Consider the following 24539-nt stretch of genomic DNA (forward strand, 5'->3'; position numbering starts at 1 on the left):
AAATTCTGTTTAATGTATTCAGGCGTTGTTGAGGATTTTTTCGGAGAATTTGTAACTGCATTGCTTAAAAACATCATTAAATTATGCATTACTTGTGGATTATGTATATGAGACACTTCTGACTTTTAAAATTCCATGTCATTCTCTTTTTGATTTTTTGCCGCTTGAAAGAATTTATGATGGAATTCAGGTACAAAGTATATGATTTCATAAATGGAACATTAAGTATTTTGCTGATGTACTGATTTCAGCAATGATCTGTTTATTCATGTAATTGGTATGCTTAATGTGATACACATTTTTTTGGGTTGGATTTAATATTTTGCGTAATTTAATGACTGGGTGATGTAGTGGAACTGAATGTTGAAGTGATTTAAAGGTTCAGAAGTAGAGTTAGTGATTTTTAAGGGAATCCAATGAGTATGAATAGATTAAATTGTTATAAAGATGAATCCAGTCAATTTCTATACTTAGATCATCAATTTTTAGGGTTGTAGCTTGATTGGAGCCCATTAAACAAGCAAACTGCATTAAATATACTGCTCGTCCTATTCTTAGTCTCTGTATAACTATAATAGGTAGCTTCCTGCAATAACAAGATGATCTGAATGAAGATTTACAGTCCAGAATCATCAAAATTGTATCCAGTAACTTCTAGTCTTTTCTAATATTCCACTCTTGACCATGATTAACACAGACTACCTCAACCTTATTAACTAATTCACTTTACCAAAATTCACCTCCATCTACCTGCAAATCATGCCAGTTTGTTGCCAGTCTCAACATAGTCTCAACAACAATTCAAAAAGCAATTCAAACTACAAATCGTGAAATCAGCATGAAAGCGATACTCAATTTAGATTCATGACTTCAACTGATTTCATTTACATGCTTTAACGAAATATCAATTCTAATAGCATGACGAGACGACAAAATAATGAACATTTAAACTCCATTGATGCCACTTACTTTCATATTTCTAATCTAATCTTATTTGACACATGATAGATGGACAGGAAAAAGAAGTAGCCTCGCATAAATAGTGAAAGGCGAAATAATATGATAGAGGAATTAAAACAGCAACGTGTAAATGAAGTGCCATAGAGAATTAAAAACGGTTCCAAATGTGCTGTTGTCAGGAAGAAGTTATCTGACTGTTATCAATGTTATAACATTATCACATCCTGCCCTAATTATTACGTGTATATAAATTAGTAAAATTACCAATAATTGCCATTCCCAGCAGCATAATTACAACTTATAAAGCATTTTTCTATCACTTGATAATTTTTTTAATTAAAAATTTCACAATTTGATATAAAACATGCATAATCACATTGGCGCTTACTAGACTGATGACTAAAGAAGAAATGTCATAAATCTGATGTAATTTACTTCTAAAATGATGTCAATAACGAATTTATTTTAGTCATGACAAATTTTTTTCTCTCGGCCTTAACTGTAAAGAGGAACAGCACACGAAAAAAATTAATAAAAATATTCAGTTGGAGTCACAGACGTAAAAAGAAGAAAAGAGGAAATGCCAACGCCATGCAAAAAATATATACACATTGCATGCAGGTTGCAAAAAAAGAGTTGAATCAAGTTGAGGATTTTGTGGGATTTGTGGAGGTGGTTGTGGCGCTGTTCAGAGAATTGGGGAAGTCGAAGCTCCAAAATTGACCAAATGTCAAGTGTGTACCTTCTCATGGTATTTCCTGATATCGCTAAATACCGACCGAGCTATGTGCCGAGATAACTATATTAAAGTGAAAGCCTATCCAAGGCCTGGTATAAAAGCTAGCAATCCCACAATCAGGATAGGAATAGTAAGGCTTATAACCTAACATCTCCGAAATCAACATGACCATAGAAAGTAATAGAATGCAAACAGGACTAGATGTTGATTCAGTCTAGATTCAGACTAGCTTAGAGTCTGAAATAAAGCTTAAGGCTTATGAAAGTTTGATTCATCCATGTCAATCCTAAAACTTCCTGGATTCTATGATAAATCCAATTCAGACACTTTGTCATGCAATACCCAATTTAAAAGCATTTGAATATTAAAACATGCAATTTATGCAAATGACATGACCTGTTTGATACCCGAATTCTCAACATTCTAGTCAACATCAATGACATGCATTTTCTGTCCATTAATTATTTAAAATTCCCAAAAACTCATTGGGAAGACAACATAACTTCATCAAAATTTTCCCCATTCTTAAATTCAGCAAGTCATCATCAAAAACCCAACAAACTGCATGAATTAACCATCAACAAAATGCGCTAAAAATACATAATAAAAATGCCATCGAAAGAGAATTAAAGAAAAAAAGTAAGAAAATAAGTCGAGAAACAAGTTTGAGCGAAAAAAAAAGAAAAAATACCGCACTTATGTCCGTAAATGGAGAAAAGTTGCAATAATAACAGCAACAACAATGACGATGATGATGATAGCATCAATAAAGATCAGTCTTAGTATAGTGAAGAATGAAAGAAAAAAAGGTAAGCAGCAAAAAAAAGAGCGAACAAATACAAAGAAATAAAAAATTCTCACATTTGTGTATGTGAACGTCTTTTTCTTTTCTTATAATATCGGACTGCAAGGTCACGGAAGGCCGTTTAGCTGCTATGAGAAGAAATAAAATATGAAAAAAAGAGAGCGGAGTATGCACAATTTCTGTTGAGTACGATAAAAAGCCAGAAACATGTTCGATCAGGATTTTTTGCAAAAAATGAAATCGCGATTTGTGCGCATGCTTCATATTCGATGTACATTTTATTTTGCGATACAGAAAATGTCAATGGGAGAATATAATACAAACCTGAGTTGACGTGTTTCATTAGCGACAAAATAGACCTGAAAGGAAATAATAAGAATTGTGAAATTTGAGAAGTTTATTGAATAATAGGGAAACTTATCTCATCGTTAAATCATTTTGTTTAATATAGACGAGGTGATGAACTGACGAAGAAGAGGAAATTTTCTATTGTCGAATGACTGGTTTGGTTATTTAAAAAATTATACGTCAGACTTTTTGTTTAAATTGTTTCATAGAGTTAAAGATATTTAAATTAAAAAGTAAGAGCAATATTAAAAGTTTAATCAAATATATTGCAAATTCTATATTGTTTTTTTAAATTCTGAGGAGTTGAACCTTTGATTTTGAATATTTTCAGTAGTTATTACTATGAATTTCATTGATATGAGATTGACAAATATTACATTTTATTTCGATTTTTAATAAAGTCACTGAGATTACATTCCCTAGCAGGACCTGAAGAGATCACTTTTAGAAACAGTAATGGCCTATCTGTTCTACCGGCTAGTAGTCTCTTTCTACTGGATATAAAGGCATGTCTGCCAGGGATTGTAGTGCTGGAAATTTAAACTATTAACTAGTTGATAGTTTGCAAACTTATTTCTGATTTTTGGCTCACTTAAGTTGACAAATTTTTACTTACTTACTTTGCTGATTAATTGGAATCAATGCTTTCCTTCCTTACCACATTCAGGCTAGTGTCAAAATATTTTCACACTTTTGTACTACAAATTATAAGAATTTCAATTCCACAATAAAGTATTATTACTACTTCCTTACTTACTTACTGGAACCATGCTCCGACTTGCAGCTTAGGTTATTACAAAAGGCCTTCCATCTGGCTCTATTACTGGCCACATAATGCTTTTCTTAAATGGAGCCTTATTCTGGTTTTCTATCTGAATATCACTCTCCAATTATCAAAATCTAGTTTAATAATTCTCTAAGCGTCAAAATGCGATTTTGGACATAAAAATGGAGCGAAGTCAGCCTTCACGATAGAAACCAACTCTTTTTATTTTAAAAATGAGTTAAAATATTAAAAATCCTTAATTTTACGTCTCTAAATTTGAAACTCATTCAATTATTGCATATCTGCAATAAATCATGCACATCACCAAAAAAAACTTCTGCTTAAAAGGAAAAATCATATCACATTTCCGTGTAGATTTCCAATACATCCTAAATGTACCAAGGAACAATGAACAGAAGAACCAAAAAATATATGCACACACGCCGCAATATTAATTTCTAACAAAAAGCCACCATGCCTCCATCAATATCAGTGAATAAAAAAACATCTGCTGTAATTCTATAGAAAAATAATTCCTGAAATAAAGTAAAAATTGCACCATGCAGATGAAGATATTCATTGTGATCAGTGATCGACATTTTTTCCATGTGTTAGGTTCAATTTCGGCACAAAAAATAAGGTAGTTTATAAAAAAAATCTAGAAAATTGAATCATAAAAAAAGATCGAACCTAAAATTGTGTGCGTAACTGCCAAGATCCTTCTAAAAGGAATTTAACACCAATACATACGTAAAATTGTAGCAAAATAAGGGATCCATGGGTCATAAATTTTCATAAAACTAAAATATAATTTTACAGCTGCTTCTCGACTCAAATGTGTCATGTCAATACACCCCGGGTATGTGTTAGAGAGAGACGCACAAAAATCTCTCATTTTTTTCATTTCAATTCTCTCAATTCAAAACAACATTTTTTCATCCTCTACGCTCATTCTACTCACAACTCGTTGACTGTTAAGACGTGTTTTTTCTGTCTTGTCTCGAAAAAATTTTTTGTTTTTGTAAATGTAAAGAAAGTTCAACTTTTTTTTTTGTTGTGAAACTTAAAATAATAAAAAGAATTCTGGAAATATTTTCGCGTTCCGTTTGAGTGCGTCAACCGTTAAGCAGTTCTCGGTGACTTATCCCGATTCTCTCTTTTGTACTGCCACATTTGTGCTTGAATTTTAAATGAAATAAAACTCAATTGTGAAGAAAAAAAAAATTAAAAAGAAGAAAAAAATCAAAAAAAAATTTGAAGTGAAGTTCAAGAAAAAAATTTAGAAAGGTCAAAATTAGACGCCGTCAATTAAAAATTTAATGAATTAAAGTGATTAATTAAAATAATTAAAATTCTGGATTTAACCGGCTTAACAATTTCAAAATCCAAAATGGTTCGAAGTTTATCGCAGTGGACGAAAACATTGAGTTTTCCAAATCGTCACTCAAAAGAGTGCAATGTAAATGTCCATCCAATACAAGCGCCACCAACACCGGCACGTAATAAGACAAATAATTCATCACCATCATCATCACCACCAAATTCACCATCAAATGTTCCCATCACGGAAATCAGTCAGATTGTAAGTTTAATTATTTTATTTATATCCATACTTTGAGGGTCTTTAAGTGTCTGTTCCACATTTTCTCTCATCTGCTCATTAATTTTTTTGTGTTTTACTGCCGAAAAAAACTTTCAATTTGCTCCAAAAAATCGACATCCATCCATCACAATAGTCAAATTAAATGCAACTACGAAGCTGAATATTTTGTCTGTAGATTTCTTTATGGTGAATACACCCGCAATAAAATTAAATTGTAGGTCAAGTGAACAATAATGTTTTGAGTTTCAACAGATGTGTGCAATTTTCTGTGATTGTGAATTAATTTGGCGTTGTTTTACATGGTTGGGTGGATCGGGTTGCTGGATTTGTTGAGTTGGCTAGTTATTGCTGGTTGACTGGATGAGGAGTATTGCTGGATTATTAGAGCTAGGATCACCTGAGCTCAGAATTTTGAGGTTGTTTATAATGCCTTAAATGACAAAAAGCTCAAAAATTGCTCCAAAAAATTGAAATCAACAAAAAATTGCCCAAAAATTTCAAAATTAGAACAATTTTGATGCAATTTTCCTCAATGTTTCCTTCAAACCCAATTAACATTTAGAAAGGAACTCCAAATAAAATCCGATTCCAAAATTAACCCAAATACTCAACAACAGCCAACCATAAAAAATTGCCATAATTTCTTGCAAGCACTAAAAGCTAATTTAATTTAAGTTAAAACAATTCGAAACAGTCACTCGAAATGAAGTCATTGAAATTTCATTCAAGATTTAGCAGTCCATATGAATGAACTAGTTTGTGGATTTTATCAAGCATGACAGCTGGAGACATGTATGGGGATTAGTTTGTAATTTACTTTTGTTTATTAAAAACAATGAAGATTATGCGAGGAATTAAATTGTAAATTGAGTAACTTTCAAGTTGATAATTGTGGCTTAATCCAGTGTAAATTGCAAATATTCACGGAAGCAAAGTTATCTCAGCACGTCTGACATTAAACATACAAATAATGATAATATGCAAAAAATTAATGTTAATATCATTTTCGATTAGCTTTATGGACTTTAATCTAGGAAGTAATGTCCAGTAAATTTATCAAGCTTCGCAGAAATAGCAAAATAAACAAACAAATTAACAAAGCAAAATTCCCAAAAAATTCTTATTAAGAACCACATCAAGCATGACTGAGAAGAAATTATGCTTTTGCGTATAATGGATTTATAAAAATTTGAAGATCAGAATCATTAGACGAAAAATTCCATATGAAATATAAATTGCTCTTCATCATCGAAATTGAAGAAAATCTCGAAATGTTTAAGCAAAAAAATATTTTAATAACTGTTTACTGCAACAACAACGAACGAAAAAAAGTATTGAAAACGCTGCTTTCAAAATGTGAATGAATGAATGAATGAACAAAATTTACATCATCGATTCGCTGTTTTTGTTAGGCACAATGTGATGAAAATGTGAGAAAAAAGTTTTGTTTCGGAAATTTTGGAAATTCTGCGATTTTGACTTTTTGGCATGACAATTCTAATGACAACATGGCCTAGTGGATCTATATTATAGTACTTAGCAATAGTTCTTATGTGACTCTATAGACTTAATGATAAAGAACTTCATCAGCTTGCCTATAGCTCCCTAGATTCAACTTTAATTCAGATGCAACTTATTAAACATTAATCCTGCAACTTTCCAATCCCAATCACACATCATCTCCACAAAATCATCCAAAACACCCATCATAAAATTAATCAAACAATACACCTCACTATAAACCACTTTGAACCCCACGAACTCACCTCCCATAGCTCCAAACCTCAATCTCAATCTTAAAACTCAATCTCATCTCGATAATCAACAAAATTTTCATCATAAATACCCAAAGTAGGCTATCATATATTTCAATCACATCTTCATCAATGATACACCTTAATAATAGTTTTTTAAGTGCTAAGCTTGAGTCTCGTACCTTTAATTAATCTTCGCGAAAAAAAACACATTCAACCGTAAAAGGTAAAAATTGGCAATTATTAAACAAAAAATAGCTGAAGCGCATACGCAGCTATAGACCTGACGATATTATTGTTGAATTTCAAGGTAACTCTCATGACTTTCAAGCTATTTCATTATTTTATCATATGATCAATGTTTCAATCAATTTGTTCCATTAATTTATTTCTATTTTCTCATAATTTAAATCGTGCTACTGTGGAGTTATGTTAATGGATATATCAAAAAAGCATATTTAATGTTTACTATAGAAAATGAATTGTTATGGTTTATGTACATTGTGGAACGATATCACGTATACAACTAGGGCAGTCAACCAGCAATAACAGATGGTCGTGCTATCAGCTACAGTTTTATATTTGATTATTCTTGTTGAATTTTATTTTTTTTAGAATAAAATTAAATTATCTTGACTTCTGAAAAGAAATGCCGCAATGCTGACCCTTATGCGTGACATTGTGGAATTTTTGGAATATTTTTTATGTAATTATTGTTGGATTAAGCTTATTCTGGCTAAATTCGATGTTAACTGATCAAATTCAACTCTATATGATTTAATTCAGCTCAATTTGGTCTAATTCAGCATAATTTGGCTAATTTCAATCCAATTCAGCATAATCTGACTAAGTTCGACACAATTTGACTCAAATGATTAAAATCTTGATAAACTCAGCTCGGTTTTGTTGAATTCAGCCACAAATTAAACAAATATTGCATGAAAATCATAAATAACAAATTAAAAATCACTTTAAAACTTTCTCAAGGGCTTTTTCTTCTTCTTCATCACCATCATTTTCTAAATACACACGCTAATGTGAGCACAATTCCGCCAACATAATTACGCTTAATGTCGACATTTAAATGAGCCGCACAAACATCAAAATAAGCAAAAAAAAAAAAAATTCTTTTAGATAGAATTTGTTTCCATTAGAACAATTGCTCATTGTGTATATGCTACTCGTTCGGTATGTCTACATTCTGCCAAATAGAATGGCAGTCAATTTATTAAGTCGTTCCATCATGACACATTTCCGGTTCAAATTAATTTCTTCTCTCTTCTTTAATTATTTTTTGTATTTTGTGTAAGCAATTTAGAAAATAAAAGTAAGTAACAATAAAAATGATGAATTTGCTTCTATTTCTCTTCTGTTGTAACTTAATTGTTTGAAGCGCGCGCTCATTCAATTTTATATATTTTTGTATATATTTTCATGTACACACCCGACAATCTTTACATTTATTTATAAAAATTTTCATAAGTACTGTGTCATGCTGCACTTACAGCCATCATAATTGACTTTTCAATTAATTTATTATTTTATTTTCCTGGGTTACAAAACTGTTACTGTCATTAATTATGGTTATGATTGTTTTTGATTAAGTTTAGTTAAATAGATTGGATTGGAAGGTCTTGTGTGGGTTATGCTGAATATTTTGATATTAATTGAGCAATTTAGAGGCAGAATTTAGCAGATTTATCAAGTTAGAAGCTAAAATTTGCAAAATATGGCTGAATTCAGTAGAAAAATGCTGAATTGAGTTAAATTGAACCTAAATTCAAATGAAATGTGTTGAAATACCGCTGAATTGACCATAAATTAAGCTGAATTCAGCAAAAAAGTAAACAAAACATTTGAATTGTATCAAATTGATTCCTAATTCTCGTAAATTTTTTTTTTTCATTGCATCCCAATTGATAAAAGACCACCTCAAAGTTATTAAAGCATATCAATTTCATATTTATAGAATATTCTATCGACCGTTATGTTCATCAATATTTATTTCCCTCCAATAACCCAAAACATTATCATAATCTCCTCATAATCACCTACAAAACAAATTTCCTCATAATGACTATTTCACTATTGTTCGATCACATGTCTTATTATCGCCTCATTATTAAAAGTTCACCGACCTCAACTCAACATAAATTGAGTTTAAGTAAACTTAATATTTGAATGAATGTGTCTAATTATTCATTCTGTGTGTTCGTCATAACCTAATGTGCCATGCACATAATCCATGCGTCTTTCAACATCATTTTCATAGCCTTTTCTTCCTTCATGACATAACTGACAAAAAACCCGATCAGACATGTCTATAAACCACTAATTTTACAAATCATTGACATCAAGTCAGAAGTTATTCTTCTCTTCTTACATCATCGTTTCTGTTGGAGTGGAGAAATAAGAAACAAAATTAATGATTGTGTTTGGTTTTATAATTTTGATGGATTGTTTAGTGGAAGATTTGAGAAATTAAGCTTAAAATTAGGAAAAATTCACATTTTGCAGAATAGTTGCAAATTTGAATTTTAAAAAACCGTTAAAATTTGAATTTTAAAAATCCGTTACAATTTTGATGCATTTGTCAATAAAAATTCAACATTAATTTTCCATAACTTTCTAATCAAATCAACAATGCCAATCAACACCCAATTTTCTAGTAAAATTCTCACATAAAAACTTGTTGACTCAGCTCCGCAAGCAAACGACGAATAGACTTGATGGAAACAAACAACATGTCCATCAATAAACATTTTATAAGAAATGAGGCATATAAAAATAAAATTGAATACAATGGAAATTGTAGATTTTCAATCTATTACCAAAGGAAACTAAACGTAAAGTGTGAGGGTGGCGTGTGTGTTGCATGATTAATTTCAAGAACTGATTTAAGATTTGAAAAATTTTTATTGCCATTGTTGTTGTCTCTTTTGTCATAGGACATAAATGTTAAAGAAGTCGTGAGACACGAACCAAAAATATTGTGGATCGATAAGCAGGTTTGGTCGACGTTATGAATTTCCTGTCGCGCGCTCATCAGATTGTAATTAAATTGAAATTGTATGGACATGATTTATTTCGGAAATTTCATTTCCCACGCGTTTATTTATTGATAAGATATGGTTGATTTTCCCCTCATACAGGAAATTATTTTCAAGAAAAGGAACTGTTCCTGTAAATAAAAATATCTATTTTTGGTTCGTTTGAAGTACAATGTTATTAAAATAATTGAAGTCATAAGGTCATAACGGAATCTGAAGTTTTATGTTCTCAATTCTCATTATGCTGAGTTTTGTGCTATCCATATGTCAATGTTTACATCATTAACATAGTTTTCTTTCTCACACAATTATTCTTATATTGTGTATTTGCGTGAATTTGTAGAAAATGAAGTGTTAATGATGGTGATGTTGTCTGGAGTTTTGATGGAGTTTCTGCTTGTTTTGCTGAATTCAGCTGACAGTTTGATGCTACACTGCTGAATTCAACTTTAATTTTTAATTAAATTGCTGAATTAAGCTGAAATTTCGTACGTGATTGCTGAATTAGGCTGAAATTTTGGACTAGATTGCTGCATTTATTTAAAATTTGATGCTAGATTGTTGAATTCAATTGAAAATTTATACTAAATTGCTGAATTTAACCGTATTTTGGCGATAAATTGCTAAATTCATGTAAAATTTATCACTTAATCGCTGAATTCAGCTGAAATTTTGTACAATATAGCTGCGCTCTATCTCCTCATCCACAAACAAACTTAAAAAAATCTTCTTCTTTGCCCTTTAGCTCATCAATTTTTCACATAAAACACGCAACTTCTAATGAGCCTCTTTCAATTTAAAATAAACAATTATCGACATACCGAACACAAAAAAAAATCTTTTAATTGAAGAATTTTTCGCTCAATAACAAACAGAGTCGAGGAAAAAATCTTCAAAACAATTTGTGATCAGCATAAAAAAAAAACTTTGTTGTTTCATTGAGCCAAAATTAATTGAACTTACGTTCCACAACTAATTAATTAATGACTAATTTGTAAAATTAAAATTGTTGATGTTGTAAGTGGGGTGTAAAAAAAAATATTCAATTTATAGAGTTTCGAAAGAGAGTAGCATTGATGAATAAGTGCTGAAAAATTAGATAAAATAAAAAATTATGTACAATAAAATTGAAATATCACGTACAGACATAAAATAAATTTCGAAATTTAGTGCTTATTATGTTGGACTTATTTACATACGTGGGGTCATAATGAGGTGATTCTGCATTGATCAATTTACACGTTTTTGAATTCATAAAGTCACATGTAATTGCATCAATTGTGATGGGGTAAATTCAATGGCTTTATTGGATTTATTTTTATATGACCTGTGATTTTTGTATGTGCGATTTGAGAAATCAGAGATTGTTGAAGAGTTTTGTAACTTTTTGAAGTGTGTATTGAAGTTTTATTTGAATTAAATCAAATCTTAGTTAATACAGCTCAATTCAGCTTAGCTGAACAGTACTGAATCCAGCAAAGCTGAACAGTGCTGTTGAATTCAGCTAAGATGAATAGTACTGAATTCAGCTAAGTTGAACAGTTCTGATTTTAGTTAAGTTAAACTGTGTTTAATTCAGCAAAGCTGAACAGAACTGAATTCAAATTTGCTAAACTGTGCTAAAATCAACACACTTAAACAGTGCTGAATTCAGCACACCTAAATAGCATTTAATTCAAAGAGCAAATCACTGTCTATTCCAACTTCCTTCTACATCTCAGAAATTCAAAAACCAAAACAAAGCATTTAACATTTTTCCATCCCATCAAATCTCATTAGATCCAGTTACCGATAGCAACACTGCATGTTGTAATTACTCGCTCATCTCAAATGAGGAAGGCCGAAATCCATTTTTTGATTTATTGATGCTTGTTAATTCGTGTGAAAAGAAGAAGTTTACAGGAAATTGCGAATTGGCCTTATTCGGTCGTAAAAGAGTAAGCATAGAAAGATTTTGCAAAAAAATTTCACTCCATAAACTGTAAACAAGTCATAAGAATATCAATCGCTTTATGGATGGTTATGTAAAACTGTATTTCCCATCATATAAGCAATTTATGTTTACATTTAGAGAAACACCAAAATTTTTCCCATGAATGTTACAAAACTTTCCAACAAATTTGTTTATTTTTACCACGTTGTCGCATTTTGAGAAACTTTATGCTGCAACACGAAATGCGTGTTGATTGATCGAAGCCATGAAAAACACCAGAAGATAGTTTTAAGACTCATGTGAGCAAGTTAGTTCTATATAAAAAAGTCTATAAATATATAACCAGTAACGGGCAATGATTATGACTATTTTTGGTTCTTCATATTCTCTACAACCGCATGTGTGTGCATTTGGAAAGTGCCTTAAATGTTAATCAACTTCTAGTTTCTGTCTATTATTTGAAAGTATCTTCTTCATACTTATTTATGTATCTATTCCATCTATGAATTAATTCTTTATTTCTTTTTAAAAACATAAATATACAATTCTCGTTCCTCATAATTGACTCTCTAGCTTGAGTGAACAAAAAAAAAGTCGATTTTCAAAGAAGCAAATGAATTAAAAGAGACGAGATTTGAATTAAATTCTATTTAAGACATTAAGAATCATCTTTCAATAACTTATCATCGTCATCGTCATGATCGTGAACAATCATAAGAATTGCTTGATGTATTGTTAAGTGTGGCTTAGAGTGACACGTGATTTTTTGACTAGTTTAGCGATTTTTTGAGGTCTTAAGGTTGTGGATTAATGAAAAGGTTGTTGAACTTGATGGAAATTGACAACAAGTTGTGAACTTTGAGTTTAATTTGGTATTTTACATAGGTTTAGTATGCATTCAGGATTTTGGCAACTCAATCTGCCTTATTAGCCAAACTACAATATGATTGCTTATTATCTTGTGGAAATGCAAAGCTACAAACTTAAAATCATGTAGAATCAACCATTAAAGCTTCATTTAACAAGAATTCATCCAAATTCAGCCTAGTTGTTCCTGAATTCTCCACATTTAGCAACCATATTATGACTACGCACACAACATAAAATCATAAATTTATGACAATGCACAGCTACTACATTAATAGCTTTACATATGTTTCTATAGTCACGAACAAATTAAAAGAGACAGCTTGCACAACTCAAACTCAACATCGCGGAGGTGTTAAACGCTGAACAAATGAAATGTGATAATAATAAAAAATAGTTTTCTTTTTGATTGTTGCTATATTGCCTTTTATGTGTACCCAAAAAATCGCTACTTTTGTGTCACAACAATTTTATAGCTTTATAATTGCTTGTAATTACAATCACAATAACAAAATTTGCTTCTAATCCACGGTCAATTTGATGTAAATGAAATTAAAGTGGAACATTAAAGACTTTCACTCATTTGAACATTAAGTTTGCAATCATCGCGATGACTGTCAATATTTTATCATTTTCATAAGCCACAAAACAAGATTTTAGATAGTTTTTTAATTAAGTAGTAACGAAATGCTTCCAAAAAAAAATTAGAAATCAAATTTTTAATTATCCATTGGAAATGGAAAACTCTTTTAAGTTAATTAGCAATTCGTTCTTGCCTTAAATCGAACCGTAAAAGAGTTTCAGTAGTCTCACTAGACTTCCTCTACTCGATAGACTTTCATTAGCAAAAAAAAGATGCTCAATCATGATGCCAAGAAGATGGAAAATAAAAAGTGAAAATGGAAGTGATGAAAATGAAAGCAAACAAAATCTCATTTTACCATCTTAATGCTACTCAACTTCTACTCTGGTTATTTCGATTCAGATGAAATAAATATCAGTTTGGTTTGGAATTCTTTTAATGAAAATTGAAACTAAAAAAGATTTTTTTAAGAGGAAAAATAACATTAATTTATGGATTATTTTTACGGCTTCCCGATGTTTATAAACAGCAAAGTCACTCAATTTATGTTTTCATTTATAAATATTCTATATCATATGGATGTTCTCAAATGTTATAGTTTTTGCATGTCATCGAATTCCGCAAAGTGGGGAATGCAAAGTTATTATGAAAAACCAATTACCTTAGTTGTATTCATTACATACAAGTGCTGAATGGAAATTGCTGATTTTGTAATTAAAATGCTTTCGATTATGAAAGTATAGAGGAGGTTAGGAGGATTTAGGACGATCCTTGGTAGTCTAAGAGGTAGCAAAAGGAATCAAATGGAATCAAGTTGGTAAAGCAAGGTCTAAGATGATCTAATAGGATCTAACAGAGCCTTATAGTCTAGAGAAGCTCAAGAAAGTCCAAAAGAACTCAGAAAGATCCAAATGAGTCCAAAAGGGATCTCAAACTATTCAAAATATAAAGTAGAACTCCATCACCTAACATCCATGATTAACACGACAACCATAACAGTTCCTAGTCTTTATTTACGCAACATCAACACAATTTTTACAACTTAATTTAAAACAAAATCAATAATCTATAATTAAGTGCCTTTTAAACTCAATTTACATTAAGCAACAAAGAAGAAACATCAGCAAAAGTGATTTTCATCATCGAAAGTAGTCAATTATCAAGCGATCGTAAATTCAATTATCAATTCATTAAAAAGTAATTTTATGGATTAAAAAAATCCCCACGATATTTCAATAATGTCTTGTGAAAGGAGGGAACAAAGGCTGGTTTATCAGTTGCTCTTTAAAATATTGCAACATATTTCGTGCATTTGAGTGTTTTAAAATTTTGAAAAATGCAGGAATGAGGAACATGTGATTAGTTAGTTGACTGCTACTGGATTTGTGACTTTTTTGAGGTTTTCGTGATGTTTATGATGTCAGATATGTAGTTTGAAATATTCTGAAAAGTTCAACACTCTTTGTGACAACAATTTAAAGATTCCAGATCAATTTTGTTTGATTTTAAGGACCAAAGGTCCAAACATCTCCGAGCAGCACAAATGATTCACTTGAAATCCACTTGCCATAAAACAAGATCAAGCATTAATAGTCCAAAACAGAGAAATCAGCAAATTCCATACCTTCCTCCAATTCACGATTTCAAACAAATTACTGCCCATCAAGACTGAACAGGAATTTCACACTTTCTGCATTAAAATCTCGTCCATAAAAGAGATTTAATTTCTGCCTCTTCAGCAACAAAAACGTGAGACTGATCAGATTACAGATCCAAAAAAAGCACCTAATGAAATTATGAATTGCAAATAAAAAATAATCAGTTCCCTCTTTTGTACATGCAAAGGTCAGCATTATTGCATTAACAAACACGGTCTCGACGAGAATTCCATTGGAATGCACTCCACAAATATATAAACATTCTTCATCATAAAATGTGAAGTAAATCGTATGTGGAATGGGAAAAAAGTATAAGACGAAGCAACAATCGATGCCGAACAATCTCTTCTTAATGCTGTTATGTATTCAAGTGATTTTTTTTTCTGTTTACACAACGACAGTCAATACATAAGCACCAAGTTAAACTCGTTAAGGCTCCGATTGTCAATTGTGTTCGTTTCTTTCGATCCTCTAGCATCGTCTATGTTAATTGATTATTGTTATTTAGTTCGTAGGTATATCACGATGATTTTTTCAATTTTTTATGCACTTACATCGTACATGGATTTGGTATTGCGAAAGTTTCATGCCGTCACACCTCTAAAATAAGCAAAAGTTATGGATACAAACTATAATCTAAGATAACTTTCTTAAAACAATTGAGTTTGAGATGTGAAGATGATGATTGTGGATGAATGAAATGTTTCACATCAAGTACCAGATAGCCTGTCCATAGACAAATTTAAATGACACCCGAAAAAATGTCTGCTTGACAATTGAATTCAGAGACATCGCAGTGTGTGACTTTTTTGTTGTTGTTGCTTAATCTCCTTATTGTTCCTACTTGCAGTCTGCGGTATGTTTTGTGACTAAATACCTCCAGCTTTGAGCGAATTTATGGAATTGAAAGTCATGACAATGAGGAACAAAATAAATATTTTCTTTTATATCTTATTTACTTTTTATATCTTTTTATAGCCATTGAAAAAAATTAAAAAATATGTAAAAATGTGCTTCGTGTGTTTTTTTAACTCACACGACTTTTCCTCTTTTTTCCTTTGAAAAATTGAAACTAATTTGTTTCGGACGGGGAAAATAAAATTAGTTATGGATGATAGTTTGAGTTGGTGAAATTAGTGGGAATTCTGATGATTTTTAAGATTTTTCTTAAATTTGTTATAAATTCTTTCAATTTTAAATTTGAATGTTAAGTTGTTTAGTTTATAAATTCTTCAACTTTTCAAAAATTCAAACTTTATTAAATTTGAGGATTCAAACTTTTCAAAATTTGAAATTTGATAATTTAAACATTTTCAGATTCAAAAATTCAATTTTATTCTAAATTTCAAAATTTAAAAACCTTTTTTAATTTGAAATTTTAAATTTTTTAAATTTCAAAAATTAAATTCTTTATAAATTTCAAAATTTAAATTTTTTAAATTTAAAAATTCAAATTTTCTTAAATTTAAAAATTCAAATTTTCTTAAATTCAAAAACTCAAATTTTTTAAATTTGAAATTTCCAAATTTTAAAGATCCAAATTTCAACTAAATTCAAAACTCAAAATCTTTTCAAAACCAAAGAAATTTCAAATTAATTTCTAATTCACTAATTCCCCCTTCCCCACATCCATACCGAAACATTTCAACATCTTAACTCTAAAAATAGTTTTATAATTGACATTATAGAGCAAACAGATTCTCATAATATACACGAAAAAACATTTGTTTATCTCATTTTATAGCCAAAACTTTCAAATTCATCCGAAACTCTTCTTTAATGCCCTTTCACATGCTCACATGAGTCACATTCCGATTATAATTCTTTGGCACATGATAAATAATATTGAGAACACAGCATGACATTATGGCGATGATCAGTCCCTTCTGAGAATTTTTGTCTTTCTTTCTGCCTTTTTTGCTTTGATAAAAAATTGAAGGATTTTGGATATGAAGTAACATTTACATGATATGGGCTATTGTTATCGATGTTTAGTCAGGGTTCTAGCTGACACATTGTCTGGCCTTGTTGTTTACTTGATACTGATAAGGAATTGGTAGTTAAACAAGCTTCTAGGTTGTAAGTACTTCAAAAGCTAATTTCAACCTTAAAAATTGATTAAAATTGCTTAATTCAATAAACTGCAGCTTGGTTTGTGGCTACAACAACCTCAGAATGACTCCAAAACAAGCTTCAAGCCAAATGCTCAGTCCCCCAAATCCCGAACATTCCAATGAAAAATATCTCACATGTTATTGCTCTCACACACAGTATTTGTTGACTCTATACAGAGCAAATAAGAAGGCAATTTTGAGGAAGATCTATAAAGAGCAAGAAGATAAAAAAACAAGAATTCTTTTTTTATGAATGAAATCACAAGATTCAGAAGTTTGTGCGAATGTGAAGAGGAAGAAAAAGTTGTAAAAAAATGAGTTTCTCAAGTCGCCACTATAGCCATTAAAAGCAACATTTTATACCGAATAAAGGAATAAAAGAAAACAAATAATAAACAAAAACAATATCCGGCGAATAAGTGGCAAGAAGAAGTGAATACGACGACTATTTTTTCTGGGGTAGAACAATGGGAATCATAAAATATATTGAAAAATATCCGGTGACCCCCGCAAAGGTCGGGAATATTTTGGTTGTTGGACGTTTAATTGGAAAAATGCATTATTTTTATGGGTTGGGGATCTGAATTAATTGAGAATTTATGGTTTGGATGTGCGTCGGGTCAAATGGATCCCGAGCAGCACAACATGATCGCTAAGCCTTTGCTACGTCACTGTATTAACGGTAATACACAAAGTTGCTCTAATTAACAGTAATTTCGACTAATTTTTACGGCAATAAATGCGATTAGTCGCTCAGCGCTGCCAAATGAAGCCTTGTGTCATCCTAGTTCGTGCATATCTTGTGACACTAGACCAGGAACGTGTCTATGATTTTAGACATTGATCCAATTATTCCTTGATTGCTTCAATTATACTTAAAGCTGTAAATTAGCCATAAAAATGCAATTTTTTTTGCAAAATAATAGAAATTCGTTCATTTTTAATAAAGAACATTAAGAATAGCTAATTAAGTGACGATAAAAGAAACAATACCGAACGTGCTACTAAAGAGGTTACTCTTTATGTCAACTAAAATCACGATATATTTTTTGGATTGTCATGCAGGAAGAAAACAATTTGTTTTTAATGATTTTTCACAGTTTATTCACATTATCGATAAAATTGAGGTCTGATGGATGTCTTATCAGTAAATTACAATATTTGGTTGATTTCCTCATTTCACCCTACGATCAATGGCATGTACTGTACATACAAATAAATTCCATTTATCGGCTTGAATGCGTCAATGTAAATATTGGAAATGTTTTTTAAACATATGCGTAGACATAACGAGAAATGTGACAGAACATAAAGTCCCTTGAGCTCATCGCATACTTACACATAATATTTATGAATCACTAAGCAGTTTGACTAATTTAACACATTTATTTTCAGATCTATCCCGATCCAGATTCAGAAAAGGTCATTATGGGATCACTCGTATTCTGTATACATCATAAGGAAGGCTGCAAATGGTCTGATGAACTTAGAAAATTAAAGGTAGGTTAAATGTCCATAAAACTTTCATTCTGGATGTTCCTAACTTGCTGTATATCAAATATCTAATCAATTTCATTTCCAATTCTAGGCACATCTCAACACATGCAAATTTGATGCCATTCCCTGCCCGAATCTATGTAATGGACAAATTCCACGTGTCATGATGTCCGATCATTTAGCATTCACATGCACATTACGTCGCGCTGTTTGCGAATTTTGTAATGTTGAATTCTCCGGTCAAGGTTTAGAGGAACATCAAGGCTTTTGTACACAAGAGCCAATCTATTGTGAAAGTAAATGCGGAACTCGAGTTCTCCGCGGTCGTATGTCAATTCATCGCTCCAAAGACTGTTTAAAACGTATGAAACGCTGTCAGCACTGCCAGAGAGAATTTTCAGCTGATACATTGTCACTCCATGCATCAACATGCTCACGTACACCAGTTTCATGCCCGCAGAGATGTGAGGCAAGTCCATTGCCACGTGGTGAACTTGATGCACATTTAAGAGATGAATGTAAAGCATTGTCAGTGCCATGTACGTTCAAAGAAGCTGGATGTAGATTTAAGGGACCAAGAAATATGCTCGAAACACATTTAGAGGCAAATACAGCTGCACATTTATCATTAATGGTACAATTATCAACGAAACAAAATCAACAGATTGCATCACTTAAAAATGCAGTATCAAAATTAAGCACAAACTATACAGGTACATTATTATGGAAGATTACAGACTGGAGTACAAAGATGAAGGAGGCAAAGAACAAAGAAGGACTTGAACTTGTCAGTCCACCATTCTACACAAGTCAATATGGATATAAACTACAAGCCTCAGTCTTCCTCAATGGAAATGGACCTGGAGAAGGAACACACTTGTCTGTCTACATTAAAGTACTGCCTGGCGAATATGATGCTCTCCTTAAATGGCCATTCTCACACTCTGTTACCTTTACACTCTTTGAACAATGTCCGATCGGTAGTGGCGCACAAGGTGGAGTTGCTGAAAGTTTCGTACCCGATCCATCATGGGAGAACTTCCAACGACCATCAGCTGAACCTGATTCTTTAGGTTTTGGATTTCCACGATTTATTTCACACGAGCTACTATCAAGACGACCATTCGTGAGGGATGATACTGTATTTTTAAGAATTAAGGCAGATCCAAGTAAAGTTGTTGCTGTATAAATTAAGAATCTTGGCTACTTTATGTCTTTATTTTGTAAATTGTGCAATTAGAATGTTAAGGAGATTTAACTGCATGAAATTTACTTCCTTTAATTTTTGCTATAGGACCAAAGTTCTCTTTATGTATTAATGTATGGAATTTGGAAGATTTTCTGGTGATTGAAACAATTTTTTGTAAAAGAAATCGTGACTTTTTTTCAAATCGCCTAGACAATAAGATTAAGCTTGTACAGAACAAATGATTAAATTTGAAAATTAAAATTTGAAATTTTCATTATTTTTTCAATTAATTTTAAACGATTTAATTATACTGAAGTCATAGTTTGTTAAGGATATTCAACACATGAAACCAACTGTAAGCTAAAGATTAAACTCAAAGATGAATATAAAGTCGTAAAATAAATGATTTTTAGTCTTATAAATTCATTTAAAATTAAATTCTTGTTTTTTATCAATTCAATAATGTTTAATTTACAGATTTTACAGCACTTATTAACTATCCAACAACAGTAAATGTTGATGTTGGTGATATTGGTTCATCTCTCGGCCAATTTGTACAACAACAGATCTTATCGCCTTTAGTTCTAAACTTAATCTTTGTAAACATGCATCGACCTGAATCACATGGTGCAAAAACTGTTCTTATTGGATGTCCTGTATCATTCAATTCACAATTTGGTAAATAACTTGATGATACTGGATTTCCGTCCATATTTCTTGGATCTATATCTTTTGGAAACACATCACCGCCAGCTTCTACACAACTAATGTGGATGTAAGCACACAATAGAATCACATAAGTAAGACTTTTCATTTTCACTATCAATATGTCAATGAGCTTCTCGATTTCCCTTACGACTCGCTTTTAAACTTAATCGAGTCGTGACTTTAATAACATTAAAACTTAATTTAATTTTAAGTCGGGAATATTACACGAAATTGTTGAGCCTGTTGTTCGGTATCAAGGAAGAGAAAATGGATAGGACAAGTAAGGATAGTTATTAGATTGCTGTTTGTGGCTGACTACTTGATGGGCAGTCTGAAGAGGGACTGTATTCATATGGGAACTCTGAATTGACGTAGAACAATCAGTTCTGGATCTTTGATTTTAGTTGATCTTCAATTGGCATAACTTTATACTTTCAGGCCTGTAAGGTAGAATTATAGCTCTGGTTCCGATTTCTCGTGCTGTACTTCATCTTCTTGATCCGTTCCTTAATCCAACGTTGTCCAGAGTTCCTATTGAGTCTTGATTTTGTACATTAAGCAATCAAAATGTTTAAAGTTCTAGAAAAACACAATTTTGAGTATTACTGGATTAGAACCGTCGACCTTTGAGTCAGCACGACCAATTTGACCCAAGTGACTTCCCGATTACTCCTCTAATCTCGAAAATAATCCCAATTTTCATTCAAAACCCCAAAGTGACCAAAACACAAAATTAAATTAAAGAACCAAAGCTAATTCCATTTTTTTTATTATCTCACCAATGGATAGAACTGCACGATTTGAATATTGTTTTAACAAAATTAAAAAGTGCAATTTTTCCACATTTTATGACAAATTTTAATTAAAATATTTTACATACTACAATTATGAGCCCATCGCGGAAATGGAATAACATCTTTTATACTATGAATATTAAGTAGGTATTGAAGGTATCGATCAAAGCCCATTCCAAAACCACCTGTAGTCACGGAACCGTATTTCCTCAAGTCAAGGTACCACCTAAGGCTTTCGTCTGCTGACATTTTCGCTTTCAAACGGTCATAATTGTCCTCACGGACACTTCCACCAGCAACCTCGCCAACTTGTGGTATGAGAAAGTCTAAGGCTTCGACAATATTTGGATTGTCTTTTCGTTGTCTCATATAGAATGACTTTTGTTCCTTTGGCCAGTCAATGACGAAGCATGGAACTTTGCAGTAATTAGTCAGAAATATTTCCTGCTCTTTTGAAATGCCTTCATTATAGTCAACGACAGTCTTGAATTTACTTTCATTATTTTTAATGATTTTAAAAGCTTCGTCGTAAGTTAGGACTTGAAATTCCTTGTCCATCCAGTTGAATCGTTCCTCAATCTTGAAATCCTTATTTGACTTATTAATCCTCATAATCTCGTCTGATGACTTGTCAAGAAATTCTTTTGTGCATGTTTTGAACATTTTTGTGATTGTTCCAATTACATCATCTAGTGACTGGATGAAACTTTCTTCCAGTTCCAACATGTAAAATTCTGACAAATGAATTGCTGATTTTGAGTTTTCAGCACGAAACGTTGGACCAAATGTGTAGACTTTTGAGAGACCATGAGCCATAGCTTCCAGATGCAATTGTCCACTGACTGTCAGGAATGCTTTACGGTCAAAGAAAACTTCCTCACTTTTATCAGTTTCGTTCTTTCTCATGACTTTGATGAGATCCTCACTGTCTGGTTTGACTGTAAATACTTCACCGCCACCTTCACAATCATTTACTGTCAAAATTGGCGTGTGGATTTGGATGAAGCCTTCATTGAATAAATAATTGTGGATAATATTCGATAATTGATGACGGCATCTGACCATTGAGTTGAAAGAACTGACTCGTGATCGGAAATGGAGATTTTCACGAATATATTCTGGACTGTATGATGTTCTTGCGACGTATGGATAGTTCTCAGTTGGACAATCTCCAATGACTTTAATATTATCAACTTTTACTTCCAGTTGACCTTTTGGAGTTTCTGTAAGCATTCCAGATGCTTCAATTGATGATCCAAAAATCAATTTTGACTTATCTGCCTTATTGCAAACAAGCTGTAAGTTTTCACCGGTCGTTCCATCGTTTATATCCGAAAATAAAAGTTCTTTCATTGATCGAATTGTCTTCACCCATCCTTTGACTTTTATTGGCTGATTTAGCTGTCTGGATTTGAAAATTTCCTTTATAGTCGGTGAACTTGATGAGAAACTCCTGGAAATTATGTGCTTGAACATTGTAATGTGCTTAATTATGCTAAAATTATGAAAATTGTTGATTAGCAAAAAATTTAATGAAACATCAATTTAATTGTACTTACCAGTCTTGACAATTAAAAATTCTTATAGAAATGACAAATTCCAGTCTAATTATGCTTAAATCATATCTAAATAATGTTGATTTCACTTTATTTAATAAAAATTTCACAATTGAATAATATTTTGATTCAAAATATATCCCTAAACAAACCAACATGTGAAAAATATCCCCAAATAATATAACGGTCAAACAAAATTCAAATAAATTCCCTTTTTTCTGGCGTATTATTATCCCTGCTCGCAGGGTTTTTACAAATTTTTTAAATTTCTACCGTTAATCTGTAATCTTGGCGGGAATAAATTCGGTTTATTTACAAAAATAAATTAAACTTAAATTAGCATTCTGTGAACAAATTATACTTAACAAATGGATCCTGAGGAACTTGAATTTATCGGAGAACGAGTCTCAATCGGAATCATACCAAATTTCAACTTTGATGCTATTCATTTAATCGCAGGAACTGTTGGTAAATATTATTTGCATAATTTTCATCAAAAATTTAATTACTTATTATTTTAGGACCATTCAAGGCTGGATTACCACTTCACATACCACTATGGCTAGCAATTCATCTTAGAAAGCAACAAAAATGTAGAATAGTTCCACCCAGTTGGATGGATCGTGATATTTTAGAAGACAAAAAAGAGGAAGAGAAACGAGTTCCGTAAGTTAATATTCAGCATTAATTAGACTATAAAATTAATAAATAACTTTTAATTCCAGTAATTTTACAAGCATGCCATGCGATCAATACATGATAGTATCAAAACTCCTCTTCAGTTGTGCATCCGAAGACATCCCAAGTATAGAAGAAATTAAGACATTTATTAAAGATATTTACGACATACGACAAGCAAAACTTCGAACAGCAATAGATTCATTATTTATAGGAAAGAAGCAACTTGATGGCACAACACAGGTGTCATTTACAAATCTCACAATGTTTGAAATCCATACAGTACGTTCGTTCCTGCCCTATGCCTCTGATTTAATTGCTCGTCTCGAGAGAGTCTGTCAACAACACACATCCAATACCAATGATACTGTACATTCAAATTCGTTCTTCTCATCATCATCGGGTTATTGAAGTAGAAACTTGTGCTGATTATTTCATTATTAGTAAATAAATTTTTAATTTAAATTAATTCATATTACTTCTATTGAGTAATTAAGTATTGATGAATATTGGTAATTATGTTCAAAGTATTTGGATAGAAGGGTTACAGAAGTTCATGTTCGAGGTCGTGCTTAGAAGAATGGAGTTTCAAGTACAAATGCAAAGGAAGCTTTACCAAGAAATCATCAATAAGCAAGGATGTCAATGGAAATGTCAAGCACAGTAAGGAACCAGAACCAACTTCACCACGTGCAAAATTAATGAATTACAGAACATTAATTACACATCAATCTACAAATTTTACCAAACTGCCTTCAAGGTCTCATCTAGCTTGTAATCAGTAGACATAATCATCAACATTCAATTAAGATTTTCACTTGACCTGCTTCATTTCATAAGCTTTAATTTCAACGTATAAGCTCTCATTAAGTTCAAAACCTTATTTTACTCGAATCAATATGGATAAATCGTTTACAATATCTCCTGTAATTACATT

At 31.5% G+C, this 24539-nt stretch overlaps 3 protein-coding genes across 3 annotated transcripts; 2 read left to right on the plus strand and 1 right to left on the minus strand.

The window, feature by feature from the left end:
- Positions 1–4587: 4587 nt before the first annotated feature.
- On the plus strand, positions 4588–20304 carry Traf4 (TNF receptor associated factor 4). Its single transcript, XM_070646285.1, has 3 exons — positions 4588–5200; positions 18576–18680; positions 18769–20304. Exons 1-3 carry the CDS (start codon positions 5009–5011, stop codon positions 19864–19866), a joined length of 1395 nt encoding a protein of 464 aa, XP_070502386.1. The 5' UTR covers positions 4588–5008; the 3' UTR covers positions 19867–20304.
- A 1003-nt stretch (positions 20305–21307) lies between these two features.
- Positions 21308–23044, minus strand: AsnRS-m (asparagine--tRNA ligase, mitochondrial). Its single transcript, XM_070646170.1, has 2 exons — positions 22928–23044; positions 21308–22863 (listed from the first exon to the last, which is right to left on the minus strand). Exon 2 carries the CDS (start codon positions 22842–22844, stop codon positions 21447–21449), a length of 1398 nt encoding a protein of 465 aa, XP_070502271.1. The 5' UTR covers positions 22845–22863; positions 22928–23044; the 3' UTR covers positions 21308–21446.
- Positions 23045–23222: 178 nt separating this feature from the next.
- On the plus strand, positions 23223–24039 carry Psf2 (DNA replication complex GINS protein PSF2-like protein). The gene is made up of 3 exons (XM_070646256.1): positions 23223–23392; positions 23446–23590; positions 23650–24039. The coding sequence occupies exons 1-3, from the start codon at positions 23293–23295 to the stop codon at positions 24011–24013; spliced, it is 609 nt and encodes a 202-aa protein (XP_070502357.1). The 5' UTR covers positions 23223–23292; the 3' UTR covers positions 24014–24039.
- The last annotated feature ends 500 nt before the right edge of the window (positions 24040–24539 follow it).

Source organism: Chironomus tepperi, unplaced genomic scaffold (genome assembly GCF_022539635.2).
Source record: "Chironomus tepperi strain 1889 unplaced genomic scaffold, CSIRO-AGI_Ctep_v1 contig_359, whole genome shotgun sequence".
In the NCBI taxonomy this organism is placed as follows: Eukaryota; Metazoa; Arthropoda; class Insecta; order Diptera; family Chironomidae; genus Chironomus; species Chironomus tepperi.

Coding starts and splice junctions, on each gene's coding strand:
- Traf4 (XM_070646285.1), top strand. CDS start 5,009: ATGGTTCGAAGTTTATCGCAGTGGACGAAAACATTGAGTTTTCCAAAT. Junction 5,201..18,575: donor TCACGGAAATCAGTCAGATT/GTAAGTTTAATT, acceptor ATTTATTTTCAG/ATCTATCCCGATCCAGATTC. Junction 18,681..18,768: donor ATGAACTTAGAAAATTAAAG/GTAGGTTAAATG, acceptor TTCCAATTCTAG/GCACATCTCAACACATGCAA.
- AsnRS-m (XM_070646170.1), bottom strand. CDS start 22,844: ATGTTCAAGCACATAATTTCCAGGAGTTTCTCATCAAGTTCACCGACT.
- Psf2 (XM_070646256.1), top strand. CDS start 23,293: ATGGATCCTGAGGAACTTGAATTTATCGGAGAACGAGTCTCAATCGGA. Junction 23,393..23,445: donor TTTAATCGCAGGAACTGTTG/GTAAATATTATT, acceptor TTATTATTTTAG/GACCATTCAAGGCTGGATTA. Junction 23,591..23,649: donor GAGGAAGAGAAACGAGTTCC/GTAAGTTAATAT, acceptor TTTTAATTCCAG/TAATTTTACAAGCATGCCAT.